The following is a 20150-nucleotide window of genomic DNA, read 5'->3' on the forward strand; positions in this document are numbered from 1 at the left end:
TTACACACCGGCACGGAAAGAATGTTCCTGACCGCCAGAAATGCCAGGCTTGCACGGTCCAGTTGTCGCTTCTCTCTCGACGCCTCAGTCATTTTAAACACGCACTGAGCCGCGACAGGTGTCCTGCTTTCAGACACTGCCAGAAAACCCGCCTGCATAGGTGGGCCACCGATGGCAACTTCAGGAATCGGCTTGCTGTCGGTGGTAATCCGAGTACACGTGGCTCAGTTGGCGTTTGGCAATCTGGAAAAGCCCTTACCAGCCTGTGAGCCCCATTACAGTATTTTACAAAAACAACATACTGTACAAAACGTGCTCGGATCCTCCCGTTTCATCCCTGCTGGCGGTAAGTGGGTGGTCTTCCAACCTGCCCCGACCTGCCTGCCATCACATTCGCGTCACCGGTCTTAAAAATAAACCGAGAGCACTTCCTGTTCTTGCAGGGCAGTCGGACCTTTTTTCCTTCTCCTTCACAGATTTATCCCCCCCTCCCCCCCCCGCGCGGGCCGAGCGCGGTATTACCTGTACCAGAGGGGGCTTCCACCGCATGTTCTTCAGAGGCGCGGGCATGAAGCCCGTGGTGCTCGCGGGCCTCTTCTTCAGCAGGAGCACGACGCCCGCGGGATCCTCGCGGAGCTTGCACACCAGGTTCTTCAGCTGCCAGCCAACCTGATTCGAGGGCGGAGGGCCGCGTTAAGCCAGCACACTGTGGTACATCATCCCCGGCACCAACCCAGCCCCCCCTGCCCACCTCTGGCTATGCCGCGGGAGTGTCTCAGCAGGCCCTGTGAAGCAGGCCAGGCCTCCCAGTGAACTGTTCAGCTTTACCAATACAGGGGTGTAAAACAATCTGTAAAAATTCCCCCACACTCATGAAGCAAAATAGGGAAATTAGCAACGGAGGCTGGTTTTAAAAACGTAGATGAGGAGGAGGAGAAGGAAGAGGTGCTGGAACTGCGTTCTTTTTGGAAACATTACATAATAAATATTTGTGTTTAAGTCAAACTGCTGTATAAATATCCTTGAAAGAAAAAGTTATACTAAATATATATAATCTTATGTACAATATTATTTATTAATCAAAACAGTACAATTTAATATATTGGGGTTCTGGGAGTTAAAAGCCTATCTTCCATTCCCTAGCCTTACAATAATCCACTGTTTTTAACGGGAGAAATTTCTCCACTTTACGTTGTGTAGGGAAGTCTACATCCTTACGGTTCCTACCCCCCTATTTAACATTGTCCATCTGAGGGGAAATTCCCTGTTGCAGTAGTTTTGCTATACATTGCGCTTTTGGGATCCCTAACCTCAGTGTAGAATGAGGACCCCCCCGGCACCTGCAATAACGCAGATTATGGTGCTCTTTGGTGGGGAGGCACCAAGCGTAGTGGTTAAGTCCGTTGGGTTGAGGGTTCAAGTCCCTGCTGTTGCACCTTGAGTGAGAAGCTTTACTGCAGTTGCTCCTGTCCAGCCAGCTTTATAAACAGGGACCAGCATTGCTGGGGGTCATCCCCTTGATAAACCAGCATCCCTGTGGTAAACCAGTGTCTGTTGAACTCTGTGGAAACCAGGAGTGAGCCACTGTGGCTTTGGTACAGCCTTTACCTTTCACTTTCACAGAAATAAGCAGTATAAGCTGGTAAAAAAAAACATTCTCCTAAACGTTGATGAAATAACTCTGTTTGGCTTTAACTCTGTTTTAACAGCTGTGTCTTGTTAGCGTCTACCCCTCTGGAGCGAGTGAATGACAGCAAGGACAGGCAGGGAAGGACAGGCGTGCAGGCTCTTACCACAGTCTGCTGATTGACTTGAATGACTTCATCCCCAGCGTGTATCTTGCGTGTCCTGTCAGCTGGAGACTGAAACCAGACAAAGAGAAGAAATGAGCGGCACTGTCCAGAGGAGCTACCACATTCCGGCCTTCCTTTCAGCATCCTACCAGGAATTCTGGTTTGACAGGTCAAATACACAAAATGATAAGACCGACAAGAGAGCAGAAGATGGACCAGTGATGGAAACAACAGCTCCATTTAAAAGATGATGTTTTGTGCTTTCAATGGACCCCCCTACTTCAAGCTCTATTTTTTTCCTTTATTTCCACTCTCGATTCCTTCTGTTCTCCTCAGCCCTGACTCTTGTCCACACCAAACTCACTACACTTCTAAGTTCATAGACGCTTCAAAACAATCCTACTTATAACCATTCATTCAGTGCCTCCCGTTCATCTCCCATCACCCCTTATCTTTCTCATCCTCCTCGGTCCCCCAAAGCCTCTCTCATACTTTTCTTTTAAGATGATCTCACATCCTTCTGCTGCTCAACAAATTCGATATCTGCCTTACTATAAAACTACTCATCGCCCCTTCTCATCCCTCTTGGCATTCCTCCCTAAAACTATTTTCTGCATCTTGATTTCTGCATACTATTCCATCTCACAGTAAGATCTCTGCCGCTTACTCCTTGTATATAGGACATTCTCAATTGGCACTTGAGCGGATTCTCTTTTCCACTGCAATACAGGCTTCTGGGAATTTTAGGCCCTGCTTGAGAAGTTTTGCCCACTTTTTGACCACTCCTTCCAGATTTAATGGAACAGATCTTTCCCCTTCACTCTTCACTCTACTTGAGGAACACCACATCTCCACAGGCGTTCCTCAAGAATAAGAGCTTGGACCTTGTTTGCCTTGTTATCCTGCACTTTGGGGTCTCTTACTTGCTTGTAGTTTCTCCCATCACTTCTACGTTCATGATGCATACTTCTTGCTCTGACATTTTTCATGGCTATCCAACAAACTGAATGCCTCTTCTTGTAGGATACACCCACATCACCTCAAACTCAAGCTCGCACACCTCCAAACTCTTGACAGACCCTTTACCTTCTGCTAAGTCCGAATTCTCCATCACACACTCTCCCTCCTTGCACTGCAAAAGGTTGCCCCTGATCCCTCTCTTTCCCACTCTCAGCACATCTCTCCCCTGACACACCTGACATGCTTTTCCAAACAGAGGAAGACTTTGATGAGGCTTACAGTGTGTCTAATGATCAATGGTGATGCCACTTCCCTATTAATTAACCAACAATCTCAGCTCCCAGGAGAGAGACAGCTATTATTTTTTAAGAGCCATCTATAAATGTCGAAGAACAATACATGCTCCATTATAGCAGTGGGTAGGCCGAATATCCTGGCTGTATGGATCAGGCATTTTGAGGTGTGCCTCATCTGATGTTTTTTTTAATTAGAGACCGGCAGCATTTACCACACATGATGCATTCTAGTTTGATGGCACTTCCTGTAAAGCTTGCACGTGGGCGACTCTGCAAGCGGCGATCGTGACACTACGAGATGTGAAATAAACGTCTGACGAGGTCTTTGCGGAGACTCCGCACATGGAACCTCTCCCTTCTGCCGTAACTCGAAGATTGCAAAGCCATACTCACGTTTTCTGTGGTCCCCGTAATCACATGGAGCCCATCGTAGGTTGATTTAATGTACATGCCCTGAAAAGAAAAGAACCGTGACTACATTTTCTCACAAAATTCTCCAGGGTCACAAATCGACGACTATCGATGTGACATTCAAATCCCCTGAGCAAAGAAGGGCTCAATTGAATAAGAGTAACAAAATAAATTGCTGTACCATATTTGGATTTTTCATTTTCTCTCTATCAAAAACTAAAATGCATTGTATATAATACATCATACTTTGAAGAACTCTTAAGCATTCATAATAATTCACCTCAGTACATTTATTTTTCAATCAGATTTTAAAAATAAAGATTTATAGCCACTTCAAAAGTCTTGGGCAAGAAGACCTGTACTAGCTTCAGAAAAGATACAGTGGTAGTCTGTCCAAGCAGCACCTTGAGATCATTACCAAAAGCTTTGCTTTTGTATCTGTATAAGCGCATGGCCTGTGTTTAAAAAAATCCTGTGCCATTGCGTGAGAATTTAGAGAACAGCAGGCAGATCTTACCAGTCCTTCCCCAGGCCTGATGTTGGTCAGCTGTACCTCCTCCAGACAGGTACATTGGCTCATGAAAGGATCAGAGGTAGTCCTCATGGTCTGGTCACAAATTCCATTCAGGACCTTGGACTGAAATCCACACAAACCAGGAACCGTAAAGACCAAACACCACTTCACAGTATTTAGAAATTAAAAGGCAGATGACAAAGAATATCCTTTATATTTCTTAACTGTTCTTTATACTCATTCCTTAAAATGTAATTTTCAACATTTTTATATGTTCCTAGCAGTCTCTCACTGGGGAAAATCTTTGCTATCTATTTCTACCTAACCTTTCTATTGAATTATATGATGGTCCCCATGGAAGAAGAATTTTTAATGTTTTATCAGTCTGCCCTACAGCCCCAGTGGAGTTAAAACAAGGTCTAGTGGGAAAGGCACTCCCTTATTCTAGATAATGATCTTTGTCTCCTCTCTGCCAGCCCATCCAGCAACTAAGTGATTTGGTGATCTCATTTAGCTGCTTCTTGAAAGAAGCCAGGGTATCGGCTTCAGTAAGGCTGGGTGAGCTTTACGAGAGTTTGGATTTTAAAAACTTCCATTTTGTGGGACAATAAAACTCATTAGTATTTAGTCTTTTATGTCTCAGAAAGGAGGAAGCCTACTGTCACAGAATTATGTCTGGTTAATGTCGCAGGCAGGAAGTTCTGATTAATGGGGCTGCAAATTCGGCAGTCTGTGCATGGAACAGCCAAATCTGGTATACATTACAGAAAAGCGATACAAGTACAGCCTTTTCACACTATCGAGCATTACTCCTTTCCTCTCATTCAAAGAGAAGCACCTAACCCCTTTTAAGAGCTACAACTATCGTGATTGTCAGGGACACAGTAAAAAAACATGCAATACTTACAACTTCAAGGATTGTTTCCTCCATTTCATAAACTGTGCAATCCTGAAAAGAAGAAAGTTTAGGATAGGATCAGATAGAGTGCTGGACTCACTATTGTATTGAAAAATACCTTTTACGACATGCACAATTATCAGAGCCACCGGACACTGTATAATTAAACAATAGGAGCTAGAATTTATAGAAATGTGTCATTTTACTCCTGAAAATAATATACAATATGGATGAGGCAGCGACAAGTGATATTTGCTGCTTTGGCAAATGAAGGATACAGAAGTTTCCTTCTAGGCCTCAGGTGAAGCAGTAACATTGGATCTGCACTACGTGCACCTGCTTTGCCAAAGAGCTCAGTTTGGAACAGCGCTGCCACGCTGTGACCCAGTCTTCTTCACACAGGAAATGGTGGACAGCAGACTTACACAGAAAAGTCATCAAATAATAGGTTATTTGAGTTGCTGAAGACATTTTTTTACAAGCGCATAGCAACTGGAATAACCGCATTTTTTCATAGAATGGCAATACAGTTGTGGGAAAACTTCCATTACAGGCACTAAATCATAGCCTTCCTGCTAGAACTCTAACTTATAGGGATACATAATAAGGCCTAAGAGGTCAGTACAGGCATCCAGAATATTAGCGGAAGAGGACAAAGACAGAATATCAGCAGTTCAGAACAGAAATTCCCACACTGTGTACAGCAAAACAGCACAGAAATTAAAAGTAGGCATTTTTACTGCACAATATAAACTCGGTACAACTGAAAGAAAGAACTTTTAATAGTCCAATTGATGCGATTATCAACAATGTGCTTTTATCTAAGAGGAGATGTCAGGCTCTTAGAACTTTTGCGCTGACAGTTTAAGAGGGAGGACTGATTGTTTTCATATTTCCTAACCTTGCACATTCCACTGTCCAAGAGGCGGGACTATCCAAAACATATAAACATTAAATGCCAGCTTAATGCTGTCTTTGCACAGACAGCATAAGCTCAACAGTCAACAGAAGCAGATGACCTGGCAAAAAAAATAAATTTTAACTGCTCTTCTAAAAAAAGCATTTCATTCCATCTCTCCTAATCTCCAAGGGAAAAAAAAGTGTTTCACTACCCTCATTTACGAAAGACTACAGCAGCAAGTCTCTATTGTCGAATCATGCTCCATTCACTCATTCAGGTCAAACACAAAACAAAACTCCCCCGATTCTCCAAAATACATAGATGCAACCTGATCTATTCTCCTCCCAACACTTGGGACATTAGATTGGCACACTGTGGTCCAAACAAACGTCAGAAATATTGAGGACTGGACAGATTTGCGATGACAACTTTTTGCATTTAGTTTTTTTTATAGACCAATAAGCTTATTATTATAATAACGATCATCTCCCCAGTGCAACAGGGCTCTGTGGCACCAAACCTTTTACAGAAGTGATGTGGGCTCTCGACACCTAGACGTGGTGGAAGACCACTCTCTTGGGTGTCACCACTGTCCGTGGGTGTCTCTGTGTGGCTCTGAGCCATTCAGCCTACATGACCATCCCCTGGCAGAAGCAGACCAGAGCAGAGCAGAGCAGCACTGGTCACAGCCGAGTTAAAAAAAAATGACAAACAAAGACCCACTGAGTAGTACTGATCAAGAGGGCTTCCACTTATCGACCAACGTGGGGCCAAAAGCTCCAAAGCAGAATAATATCAGGTCATAAAGTCTATTTTCACGACTGGTACAAAGAACATATTCATTCACAAGTCTTCTTAATGACTTACAAAACATAAAATCAGAATTACATTTCCAAATCAGTCAGCCTCAACATTTGTTTAATCAAACATTTGCTTTAATACCTTCTTTGCATATTCTTGGCAATAGAAAACTTGTCAAGGTTTCTTGAAACTACAGAACTGTGAGCTATTGGAAAACCTGTTCTCCTTTCTCGGGTGTCATCTCGACGAACTTTTCTATCAAGTTCAAACCGCAAGAGATTAATACATTGAGAGAGGTAGGAACTGGGGTAGTCAGATTACATTTTGGAAAACAGCCTAGTTCTGCTTACTCTCTACATAGCAACTGCACAATTGATAAACTTGTTGTGGGTCATTACCTTGCTGTATTTTCTAGATTTTTAATTCGTACTGTAGCATATTAGTAAACGTATTTTGTGGGGCCAGAAAAAGTGTTCAGATGTTTTATGATGCTTTGCTTATGGAAACAAGACACTAGCAAAGGATTTTTTTTTTAGTTAACTCGGAATATTCCTCATGATTGTGATTTTCTGGGGGGCTGATTATTATGTTCAGTAACCTTAAGTATTTAATTCTACAACAGTATAATGGTGGCATTTTCCAACACTGGAAACGGGATACAATTATACAGGGGATATCCCTGTACTGTTATAAATTCCACGATTCTCATCACTTACACTCAGCAAGCATTTTAAGCAAAATCCAATGGAGGCCGACGTATCTATTGTTGGCCAAGGACATAAATTTCAGCAGGTTTTGTTGGAACTCTGTCTAACATGAAGTGTGTCCTCACACGAAACAAGGTCCCTGACCTACTTACCACAGTCGTGTAAAACCCATTGAATTCGACAAAAGAGCTCTTGTGCTGCCTCAGGCTTCCAGAACACAGGGACTCACTCGACTCTTTTATCCTCTGTGCAGTTAACCGAGTCACCTAGATGTTACTGTTTATAAGTTACAATGCTTTTGCCTTTAATGCGTTTAAAAAGAGGTTAACCAGTGCTGCATTAAGACTGAGCACGTCTAGACTGCAGGGGTTTCCCTGCTGCTTGTGATGCATTCTCTGAGGAACAGTGAGCAGCTGATGGAAAATAAATCTACTGGATGAAAAATTTAAACTTCAAACAGCTACCTGGGAAATTTCAACTCTGCTTTCAACAACCCAAACCCTCTATAATAAATCTCAGCCCTGGAAATCACCAACATCAATAACTGGAATACCACTGTTCACCTGAAATGTAATAAATATTCCTAAACATTTAATACACCAGCTGTCAAAGGCATGTAAAAAAACTCTGGCAAATTAATGGCAAGCTCTGTTGTTCAGTTTTCATGGTGCACTCACAATACCAGATCGCATTTTTCAGGGTAACAGAAGATAAACCCCTGTATACAAGAGAACCCTGCTCTGAACTTTCATCCATTTATCGTGACGATGTAATAGATTGCACAAAAGCGAATATAATAAGGAAATCCTTGGACAATTAAAAAAAGACAGAAAATTATACTGCTTTATTGTCAGGACAGAAATGGGTTAAAAAATGTACAGAAAGGAATATTACTAGTAGTGCTACAAGAGGTTAAACACACAGCTTCTTTACACTGCATTATCGCTAAGCAGACAGCAAACTCACCTTAAACCAGCAGTGTGAAAACATTCAAGGAAAGAAACAGAGAACATATGGTGACACAATCATGGAAATGAATGCTGGCCAAGTTCTGACTACCAGAGGTTTTATGGATTGGTGAACTCTCTTTCTCAGATTAATGTCTGACACTGAACATGGATGCGGGTGCAGGCAGAAGGCACACTGCTGTCTTGAAAAACTTTCCTATTACAGTATGTGCTCAAGTATTTGGCAAATTGTACAAACCCATTGAGCAACACAGATACTAGAGGCCAGGCAAGAAAGGCTTAGAAATAAGAATAGGGGCTAGTAATAAAGAGAGCATACTGACCTTTTGAACTGTGGTTGTTAGATCGAGGCACAGTTGAATGATTTTGTTCTTTGTGGAGGAGAAATCACTGATCCCTGTCAGGGGTGTCCTGTAACCAAAAAAAAGGGACTGAAACAAAAGATGGTCACAGAGCAAAACTGAACTTGTGACTGTGGCGATATCGTACATCCGCCATCGGATGTGAAATAGTCGATGAACTGAGATTCCGACAACAAATCCTGGAGCATTTCCACAACTGCTACCCATTTTCGTACTGGTGAGGTGACAAATTTACTTCCCGGTTTTGGCTACTGGATTAGACGGTCATAACTGATTCCACATTACACAATAGTCAGGATATAATATAGCACCAAAGAGCTTTTGCCATCTTTGACATTATCTGAAAAACGAATTGGGAGCCAGGAATTCGATTTTTGAGATAAATCCTTCCAATAAGAGGTCATCGAGAGACTTTCTGGAAGTAAGAATCCCACAGTACCAGTGCATGTACCGGTTACATATGGCAATGAAGTTCAAGTTCAAGGTCACTGCTCATACAGTATCGTGTGGATCACTGTATGTGAGGGTGACGGAGTCCAGCTTTCTGTTTTAACGTTACCTCCTGAACTCAGGCCCCAGTTATCTGCAGGCTCTGGGAGAACGAGGGCGGATCCCTTTACCGCTGCTCTAGCAGGGGCACGCTTGGGTTTACCTGTCCAGCCATGCCAGCAGAGCCTTGGCGGTCCCTATGAGCTCCACGACGGAGGTGAGGAACTCGTTGGGGGGCTTGCGCGAGGCCGTGCCGTCGTACGCGGGGCTCCTCCTCCGGCTGGCGGTGGAGTTCTGGAGGTTGTTGGCCGAGGCCCTCATCTTCGCCACCAGGTCCTTCAGGTTGCTGGTTTCGAGCCCGTAGTTCTGAGAGAAGAAAAACCGGCTTATAGAGAGAGCGGAGGCTCCTGACTACAGACGCCTTGAAACAGTGGAACTCGGACAACGGGAAAAGGGGATGCAATTTAGAACTCAAATAAACCACTTCAAGAAAACGTAAAATGCATCTCAGAGCCTCGGCCAACAACCTCCAGAACTCCATGTCAAGCAGATAATACTATTTATAAACAGCCCTTATGTCCTTAATTACATCGTATGAATCCTACTGTCATTCTAAATTACAGTACAATATTAATTTTAATAGTATATTTACTACAATTCTGTTAATGGTAACGATGCAAGATTTGTAATTTGTTGCTCAGGTAAAAAAGTTTGTATTGCTTACACAAATGCCACACACACACACACCTATGTGTAATCAATCCAGAGTTTGCTTTCTATTTGTTATTCAAAATGCCAGCACCACCCATTAAAAAAATACAATTGCATGCCACCTGCTCTGAAGAAAAACACAATTGCCTCTCACCTGCTCTGGGCAACATCTGCAATTTTACCCTCATCAATTTCTTCCCACAGAAGAAAGGAATTCCTTACGACTGACAGTGCTCCCGTTACAATTCAAAGAATGCTTCAAACATTCCTCATTCTGAGAAAAGTTATGACAGAGTTAAGATAAAGTATATATACTTGAAACTAATGAAGCTGCGCCTGTGGCTGGAAGGTTGCAGGTTCAAATCCCGCAGCCAGCAGAGGAATCCTACTCCGTTGGGCCCCTGAGCAAGGCCCTTAACCCCAACTGCTCCAGGGGATCCGTAAAAATGTCTGACCCTGCGCTCTGACCCTCAGCTTCTCTCCCTGTCTGTCTCATGGAGAGCAAGTTGGGGTATGCAAAAAGACAAATTGTATATGGCCAATACAGTGATCTATGGTTATACAAGATTGGCTGTCACTATTCGGTTATAGAGAAATACCAGTTTTTGTAGGAGAATGCAGCTTCAACATGAACCAGGGTGCAAAAGGGAAACTACGTGGAAGCACATTTAGGATCAAGAAAAGGAGGTACTTCTTTACACAAAGAGCTGTGGGAGTATGGAACAAGCTCTCAGCCAAGTTGGTGAAGCCGATACCCTTGCTTCTTTAAAGAAACGCCTGGGCAGGTATCTTAATACTACCAAACAAGCTATATGAGCCTCTCATTTCTACAGTAACTGAGCACATAAGAAAGGTTAAAGAACAGGCAGTCTTATTTCCTCAAGATACAGACAGGCAGATATAGCAAGAACAGGAAATCCTACACAGCACAAATTAATGGATTTTCATGCAGTGATGGTAGAGGAAAAGCACACATTTATGCTAGAAAATAATATCCAGCATATCCCAGAACCCAAAGTCTAGAACCCCAAACAGAATCTCCATTGTAACGAGAGTGAGTGCTGTCTTGACACAAGACATCAGATAGGCATTGATCCTGGTCACATTTTCTCCCATGACTCTGATGTAACGGAAGGAATGCGTTTATTTCGAGCGTAGACTGACAGAGCGAGGTTTACAAAGGGACACCTTCTGTTTCTGGCAAATCTCACTTCAGGAAGTGTTGTGTTCCTGTCAGGAGCCCTGTGAACTGAGCGCTTGAACGGGTTATAAAAATAATTAATGACCCGCTTTTTCTCATGAAAGGGATTGAGCACAAATCCCCTTAAGCTTACGTTTTGCTGTAAGCATTTAGAAAACAATAACTTGTTACAGAACACAGAAGACCGAGTGCAGTATTGCTTGTTTCCTGTTCTCTACTTGTTACAGCAATGCGACACATGCTATATTTTCACCTGGCACAGACGCTTATGGCTTTAAACTGCCTTTAGGAATAGTTTTCCATAGCAGACAAAAATATCATATGATTTGGAAATTGCTGAGGATAGCACTTTTTCAGTATTTCTGAAGCAGGCACACAACATCGACTCGTCCAATTCTTCAATGGCATATGCATCGTTTTATTTTTGTCAAACCCAGAGAGCTCAACAGCTAGTCATCAGGAACAAATTAAGATCAAACATTCCTCCCTTCTTAATCATTAACTTGCTAACCACATACAAAGAGACACAGATGTTAAGCTGCCTTGTTATATGGTGGTAAATCCTAGAACGCAAATATGTGTTCAAACGTGACGCAGGTGAGGCGAAAATTAATTCAATTTTTCTAAAAACTAGAAGATTACTAAACCTAGGCAAAGAGATGTAAATAATGCTTTCTGGGAGGAGAACTGCTTAAGCCTCTCTAAAATGGTCATAGCAGTCACAATATGGATTTCCTGCGCACCACTGAGACAGGAATACACTTAATACTCCATAAAGGAAATGGCATCAACAAAACTGTAATGGCTTTTCCACTTAACGTCGAGGAACTAGCCAGTCCAGACTGGTAACTCTGACAGGTGGGGGCTCCATCTGTTTCCTGCTTGTTAACAGACACACTACAGTACATTCCATTCTGAAAGCACAAGACCACCAAGAAACACAGCTTCCCTGAAGATTTCAACCCCATCCTCTGGCCAGCAGGCTAATAACATGCCAAAGCACTTTGAGACAAAGTGATTTTATCCCCCCCCCAATGACTGAAAGCAGAAACCTATCGTAATTAGGATTTAAGGCCAGTCACTGCAAAAACCATTGGTCATAAACCACAAATACAGAAACTGTGATGCAGAACTCATTTTTTTTGTCATGATTTAGCTCCATCATGAAGGTGCTAATTGATTGTTAACATGCATTCCTCAACAGGTGATTTTGACATTTTGACACCTTTTTGGGTTCAACCCGTGTACTGTACCTCACTAACCTAAATGACAACGATACTCTGAACATGCCTACAGTACACTGCACCTGCATCTAACGTTTCCCATCCCCAAACATGAGAGTGCACTCACTGCAGAAACATGGGAGTCCCACTGGACAAACTCATTAGATCAGACACTGATCTCCATTTCACCAACATTTCCAAATAAAAACAAAAGTATTGGAGACATGTTTTTTCAATAGAATGAAATTCTTTTCTTGAGTAATTGTGGTAAACATAGGAGTTAATAATTGAAAAGCGGAATGTGCTCTGTACTGCGTGAGGCATGTACACCATACTGGCAGCTGCTTTTGGTCTCTTTCCTGTGAAAGTGAAAGAGTGATTTGAATTTAACCCTCTGTGCTACAGATACACTGGTCCTATGCATGTATCCAGTCCATAGGCTACAGACTTTCTGCCCTTATTTTTACTTCTAATCCCTTTGTTACCACAACCCTAGGCAAATAATTCTTCTGTAACAAAACATTCACAATTAAGATGCTTCTTTGTTCCCAGTTAACAGACCTGATATTTAAAATACAATAAAACATTCTTGATCTACCTGAAATCATGAATGATACTTTGGGGGTATAATCCTATGCACAATAAATTAACAATTAATATCTACTATGTCTTTTTAGGGCATATTGTAATCATTAGCAGATTTCAGTTTAATTTGTGCTTTCTTGAGAATGCTCCCTCAACACCTACACATGGACACTCCTACTTCCCTCTGCTACCAGCCCCACTAAGGCGCAGAACGATTATTTATCTACAAGAATAAAATCATTGTGAGTCACACATCCTAAAGACCATTAATTACTTTGAGGTTATGCATTTTTGACTTCTAAATTAAATTGAGTTCACAAAAATCCCATAACGAACTTTCTTGTGAAACCGTTATTCAGGTTACTCAGCGGCACAAAGGAATATGTGATCAATCCCCAGCACTTGGTTGCACCTCGTCTGCAGAGGTGTGCATAGGCAGTTCGAGGCCTATAGTACCTGTAATTCAAGATTCTCAGTGTAACAGACAGGCTGACCTGAAAAGAATTTACTACACCAGCATGGCTGTTTTAACATGTGAAATCCATCATCAGCCTGGCTGAATATTGGACACTGCTGGTTTGTATCAAATCGTTTTTTTTTATTAATTGAGAAGGAAGCCCAAGACCAATATTATATAAAATTATTTGATGTTATACTGTTCCAGTGGCACATAAATCTGCCCCATAAAGATCACCATATTATCTCCTGATCATTCTCTGCATAGCTGCAGTGAATAGGAAAATATTTTAGACATATAACATAAGATGACCTCAGCACTCAAGACTGTCCTTTACACTTGCAGTAGCTTTGACTATTTAACAAGAAGTTAAATGATATACAATTTTACTCTGCATACTTCTGTAAAGCTCTTTCCTTATTAAGCAGGACCTAACACATTATATCAGTGGTATGTTGAATATTTCCTATGGTATGATTCACTTAACATTCTTTCCCATTGTGGCAACACTGAGCACAGCCTTCTGGAGTCCGTTCAATATATTCACTGGCTCAGACATTTAGTAAGAATGTATTTTGAATGACATTTCTGCAATCCAGCCTTTTAATTGAAGGACTTATACCTTTGTATCGCATGGTTTCTTAATTGCAATAAACCAAAAAAGTCAAAATAATGAAGGTGTTGACTAATTTAAATTAAAAGTCATGCCAGGGGTCGAGTACACAGTGCAGATGACATGAAAAGTGAATTTTCTTATATAAATCAACAGACGTTGTGAGCTTCAAACTTACACAGCAGCCCTTAGCCTCTTTATGAAGCGCCAAACTGATTTGATTGCTGTGGATGTTCAGTCACTTGGATGACTTTATAAGACTGCCACCACGTGCATCATTGGTGCCAAGAGCAAAAAAATGAATCCCCGCAGAGAAATATCACTCCAGTGAAATCATTAAAATCAGCATAATCCTTTTATCTGCATTGTCTGCTGGTTTGAGTCAAAACCTGCTAACCATAAATTATCCTGGATTCACATAATTGGTAACAGTCTTTCCCGGGAGATTAGAAAGCTTTTGGAACTTCTGCTGGTTTCCTAGTGAAGCCCGGAGTAAGAGACGGACCAAATTTGGGTGTACAGTAGGAAGCCGACAGCTGACCTGACATTCCAGAGAAAGTGCTGTAATCCTTTAATTCCTCAGAGCGGCCCGCGTTCTGCGTGAGAACGACCCCCTCCCCCTTCAGAGCCAGGCGGACTGGTCCTTTAAACACGCACAAGCTTTTATTTGGGGCTTCAAGTCGCAAGATCAGAATTATGTTCCGCAGTGTTTCTCCGTCTTGTGAGCAACCTTATTGCTTATCGTGCTTTACTCTTCCTGCTTTTTCTTTTGCTGTAGCTGGCAAGATATGGGTTCCTGTGGCTTTTAATGGTGGTTCGTTATTTGCTGGTGCAGCATCTTGAGCTTCTGTAATGTCCTTTCACAGGTGATCACGAGGATCGGTGAAGAGGAGCGAAGTCACTTACCTAAGGCTTTTAGGTGGTGAACTGCGCTATTCTCCACTGAAGCCCATACAACACCTGACGAGCTTAATCAACTCATCTCCTCCAGAGCACTGCACACTAGACAGACTCATTCCATTCACTGCACTAGACAGATCCACTGAGAACCGCTATCTCTTGTGCACCATCATGCCAAAATATTAGCCAATCATATTTTCCATACATATTACCAGTCCTGTAAAGTAGCAGCAGACCAGACTTTGCTAGGGGTAGAAAGGCTAATGCAACTTACTTTAAACAAGACATCATTGCACATGCTTGTGATGCATTAATGAATGCATGGTTAATAACTCATTTTAATTAGCCTCACAGTTTTACCGGCCGTGGTGGATTAAAACAAAAACAGCAACATGAAAGCCAGTTTGGGCCACAAGAATCGACAGACCCAGGGGTCACATAGCAAGGTTCATGGATTCTCAGGGACACCTGTAAACATCTAGCGTGTTGATTATTGGAAATGCATTTCCATCAAAGATGTGAACTGTAATATGTTTCTACAAAAGCTTACAGTTTACAAAACCTGCATTGAAAGGGACTCTGTAACCTTTATTTTGTTCAAAACCGCATTCTGTACAAACACTTTGCCTAGGAGGGTGCTGTTATATCTAGGTTCTGATACACAAGGGAATAATTAATTTTAACAGACCTTTCATTGTTTTTAAAAGCCTTTTAAGTACATAAATGCTAATGGATCAAGCTACTGTGCAATGGGCAGCCTTATTCATTTCCCCATCTTCTCTAGCAGTCCCGAGAGGGCTTTTCAGAAGAACAGACTGTCTGGGGTACTTAATCTGCGGGTAAATTTAAATCAGAACAATTACTGAGTGTACACTCGTACACATCCACAGCTCAGGTGGCTAAAGACTAAGGACCCAAGTAAAGGAAGCCAGCGAGGGCTGGAGAGACTGACCAGAGCACAAAGCAGATCCACTGCCTCCAGGACAAGCTCCTGGTGCCCAATTCTCGTCACGCCCAGCTCCTCCAGGTCCTGGTGAGTGATCTTCAGCAGCTGCTCCCCACTGATCTTCTCCCGCTCGAAGTTGTGGACGTACTGTTGAAGGCTGTCGTCCAGGCCTGCAGCAGAAGAACAGAGCTTCAGCAAAAAGCCCCTTTGAACCAAAACAGGTTGCCCTGTTGTCAGGAGGTATTTGAAAATCATATCGAACAGGACTTCTGGCAGTGTAAAGATGCATTCAATCCTATGATAACCCTCCTCATACCAGAAGGTGAAAAGTGTAATAAATAATTCAGCATGTCAACTCCTTCAGTACAGTATGTCGGGGTTTTAAGATATTCATCAGTACAAGTCTTGTACTGTATTTCTGTTTTATGGTCTCAAAGCCTGGAGAAAACTGCTAAAACTACTGGAAAAGAGCTCTTCTTAACAGTTATCTATTAACAACGTCTCATAATGGAGGGAAACTGGCTTATTTGTATTAAAAAAATGCAGAAAACAAGTGCAGCAGATGTGCAGGTCATAAATAACACACTGTCTGTATCCCGCAATGTTTGTTTGGAATGGTATCCAACAGATGGCCATTTAGTATTTACTGCCGAGAACCACTTTTAAACCATCAGCTAATATTTACCGCGATAGTTTTTACAGACCTTTACAAGCATAACGCCTAGCTCCTAATATGTCTAAGATACGAACAAAAAATAAACTTTCAAGTCTTTTCCACAAGCAACAGCAAATGTCAGCAAACTGTAGCTGTGATCCCAGCCTCTATAGCTCACACAGCACTATGTTCTACAGGTTTCTGGAGAGAACTGAACAGGACTCTGTAAGCTTTATTTTTTGTCTAAACAGCATACGGCACAAACACACTGCCTAGGAGGGTGCTGTTATATCTGGATCCTGATACATGCCAGAATGATTAATTCTAAAGGACCTTTTATGATTTAAAAAAAACCTTTAAGCATATAAATTCTAATCCTCACCTCTTTTTCAGCATTAAACTGTCGAGTATTAAACTGATCGTGCTATGGTTACAACACCGAAGTGCAGTTCTGAAAATAATTCAAGTCTGCCAAGTCTTAATGCTTGCATGACATGCGAGTTGCTGCACTGGGTGTCTTGTTACTGCTTAGACAAGCTGTATATGTGCTAAGGTCATGAATGACAATGTACTGTACCTTATCATGTTTCCGATACAGGAGAGAGCTAATCTGATGGAGCCCAAGTGTGAAAGGCAGCCAAAGCTTTATAGCAGGTAATGTTTCCATAATGCTATACAAAAACAAAATGGCTTTAGCACAAAACGTGCAGCCTCTCTTGACCTCTGCAATTTCCATTTGGAGGACACTGACTTCCAGTATCATTTTTAAAGGATGCACTAAAAAAAGCTGACAAGCTGCAGTTCCCCCCTACACACACACACACACTTTCACAGGAATGCACAGGCTAGCCTTTTTTGTCTTTATTCAGTTTCTCACAAGTGATGGTAGAAAGTACTTAAAAGCAAAACAAGCCACTGATAATACACTCTGTAACGTATGGTTTGATTTGCACATACTGTAGGAAATTTTAAAAGACTTACGATTTCTGACCATTATTGGCCATGCAATGTGCTGTGTTAACAGAACCTTCACTGTGGACTGATGCCATCCTTCAGCGGACGTTTAAGACGCTGCAGTGAAGGAGACTTAAGGGCATCTCAAATTACAGTGGAGTGGGATCTAGAGCCCTGTTCCTTCCTGTGCTCTACTATTTTCTCTCATTATAGTGTCACTGCACAAGAGTGAAATTAACATCCTGAAGACAGCATAATAAAGTACTTTACACGGAATTCAACAATAGAGAAATATATGCATGGTATCGGCACTTGAGTTTTCTTTTTGGATATTATGACCAGGATCATTGAAATAAAAACTTAAAAAGCCACAGATGTTAAGACTGGCGAGCACCTCATGGACGCTCATGGAACAGAAGTGGCAGGTTGCTACGGTATGGCCTTAATAATGTTTCCTTCCAAATGATTTTCCACTCCAGGATGGGCCTGTTCAGTGCTGTAAAGAGGCAACTCTTCCCTCCGTGCCAGAATTGCCAAACCAATGTCCCAGAACGGTGGTAAGGGACCATGCTGTAAGAGGCACTATGATCTTCCTGTTCAGACATGACAGATCTCACAGCAGATGAAAGAATAGCAGTGGCATTAACCATGGTGTTGTGGCTGAATTCCACTCTGGCTTGACAAATCAGGCCTATCGAAAGTTCTCCCTTAATTCAATCAGTTATGCAAAGCCTTTGCCATATCTGCTGTGCGGTGGGGAGCATGCATAATAGCTCCTACACTTCAACAGTGGATAAAGTGGGTTCCCTCCTATGCAAGTGCATTTTGATCCTTTTGGATGGGGGATAAATGCATTTATTAATACTGTTTCTCTTATTTTTCCCGTAATGCACCTTCACGAATCTCCAAACCATAAGGTGGAGATATGAACCTTTGTCAGAAAGAGGACAAGAGAAAAACAGTGGTCTGGCTACACTTCACTAAAGCCTACTGCTCACAATAAGGAAGTCCAGCAGATCGCTGTAGAAAGACCCAGCAGATAATCACCTAAAGTTAACTTAAAAGTAATTGCTTTAGGACCACCAATGTGCTCCCATTATATTGTAGTCTCAATAGAATAAATGAAGAATCCAAGAGTGATGTTAAAGCTTTATAATACATTCAACATCTTCTGTCAAATATCAGTTTTACAGGTTCATCCACAGGTGCACCGAGTCTCAGCACACAGCATGGGTTTACAAATCCAGCTTCTCACATCCTTTAGTTTTTAGTTATGAGCAGAAGCCTTGGATTTCAAACAGCATCCCTTCCTGTGTGTATTCATGCACCAAATGACCTGCCTTTTAACTTACCCAAAAACTAATGAAATGCGGAGCCCCAGAGCCAATGCAGGTCATTTCTGGAATGCTAGTTCCCTCAGTGCTTGAAGTCTAATTGGGATCTTTTAATGTCCAGAACTTCAAATAACCAAGCGCACAGACACCCTGCCATCTCCCACAGGCCGGCACTAATGGAAACTAATTGACTGGATCCTGCTGGCTGAGAAGAAACCCTGGGTCTTCGTGTCAGAACCAATTGCACACGAAAGCTTCAGGAGGTGTTGGAAAGCCTTACTCACACGGCTGTCTTCACAGGAAGAAAAAAAAGACGGGTAAAAAAAATGTAACAGTTAAAATGAATGACTCTTTAAGGAGTGCTGTGGACACACTTTTTTCTTTTCAAGTTAATATTTCCGCACTTGATTGTGAATGTGAAGAAGAGTACTTCACAAAACCCTCTGAAACGCTCTTTAAAAATGGCATCCCAGTGCAAACAGCTGGGATGATCTTTTATGGACCTGTAAATTGTACTTAACACACACACAAGCATTTAGTGAAATTCTGTGAACATGCAGTAAAACACCTATGGCACACCATTCAGAGTGCAGTTTAATTTTGCTTGTAACTATAGCCTCCCCCCAAAAATGCCAGCCAAGCACCAAATAAACAAGCTGGAGAAAAATGAGGAAATTTTATTTGTCCGTATTGTATTTACAATAACATTCTTGCAAGACGCTGAAAAACCCATATGGATTGCATTACAAATTCATTGTTCTGGTTCCTGTATGCTTTATCTGAACACAGTACAAAACTGAAAAGTATCCTTGTAATCCTTCTAAGTAAGGGACAAATACAATCTTTTGGGAGTTCTGTACAAATGATTCAGAATCAATCCAATGTTCGTAATCTGCATTAAATTTGCAAGTTATTTACCAGTGGTTTTACTGACTTTAAAACTAAATGTGGTAGATTTTTCTTCAATAAGGTACAGAAGCTCTACGGCTGAATGCTTATTACAGCTTCCTTATCCCCGAGAGCAAAGTTACATGTCAAACCCTCTTCCTATTGCTTGATTTCAGCTATAAGGAAAAATGATTATATCAGTCAAGAGTCTTCAAGGATTGTAATGAACATTCCTGAGGGAAAACAAAGCGGGCTGCTTTATGGAAAATAATAATAATCAATAATAATTGCTTACACTTATATAGCACTTTTCTGGACACTCCACTCAAAGTGTTTCACAGGTAATGGGGATCCCCTCCACCACCAGTGTGCAGCCCCACCTGGATGATGTGACGGCAGCCATAGTGCACCAGTACTCTCCCCACACTCCAGCTCTCAGTGGGGAGGAGAACAGGGTCATGAAGCCAGTGCAGAGATTGGAATTATTAGGAGGCCATGACTGGCAAAGGCCAGTGGGAAATTCGGCCAGGACGCTGGGGTTACACCCCTACTCTTTTCGAGAAACACCCTGGGATTTTTAATG

The 20150-nt window shown here is 42.0% G+C and overlaps 1 protein-coding gene across 2 annotated transcripts in view; it reads right to left on the reverse strand.

Moving 5' to 3' along the window:
• LOC148675355 (connector enhancer of kinase suppressor of ras 3-like) overlaps window positions 1-20150 on the reverse strand; it is an 88344-nt gene that overhangs the window by 52689 nt on the left and 15505 nt on the right. For both annotated transcript variants that reach the window (XM_088626609.1, XM_088626610.1), the window contains exons 2-9: window positions 15743-15906; window positions 9264-9466; window positions 8573-8660; window positions 4882-4923; window positions 3978-4097; window positions 3443-3502; window positions 1794-1862; window positions 523-669 (exon numbers count right to left, since the gene is read on the reverse strand). In XM_088626609.1, coding sequence (XP_088482735.1) covers window positions 523-669; window positions 1794-1862; window positions 3443-3502; window positions 3978-4097; window positions 4882-4923; window positions 8573-8660; window positions 9264-9466; window positions 15743-15906 — 893 coding nt within the window. The remainder of the gene's footprint in view (window positions 1-522; window positions 670-1793; window positions 1863-3442; window positions 3503-3977; window positions 4098-4881; window positions 4924-8572; window positions 8661-9263; window positions 9467-15742; window positions 15907-20150) is intronic.

Source organism: Lepisosteus platostomus, chromosome 3 (assembly GCF_059453375.1).
Source record: "Lepisosteus platostomus isolate fLepPlt1 chromosome 3, fLepPlt1.hap1, whole genome shotgun sequence".
In the NCBI taxonomy this organism is placed as follows: domain Eukaryota; kingdom Metazoa; phylum Chordata; class Actinopteri; order Semionotiformes; family Lepisosteidae; genus Lepisosteus; species Lepisosteus platostomus.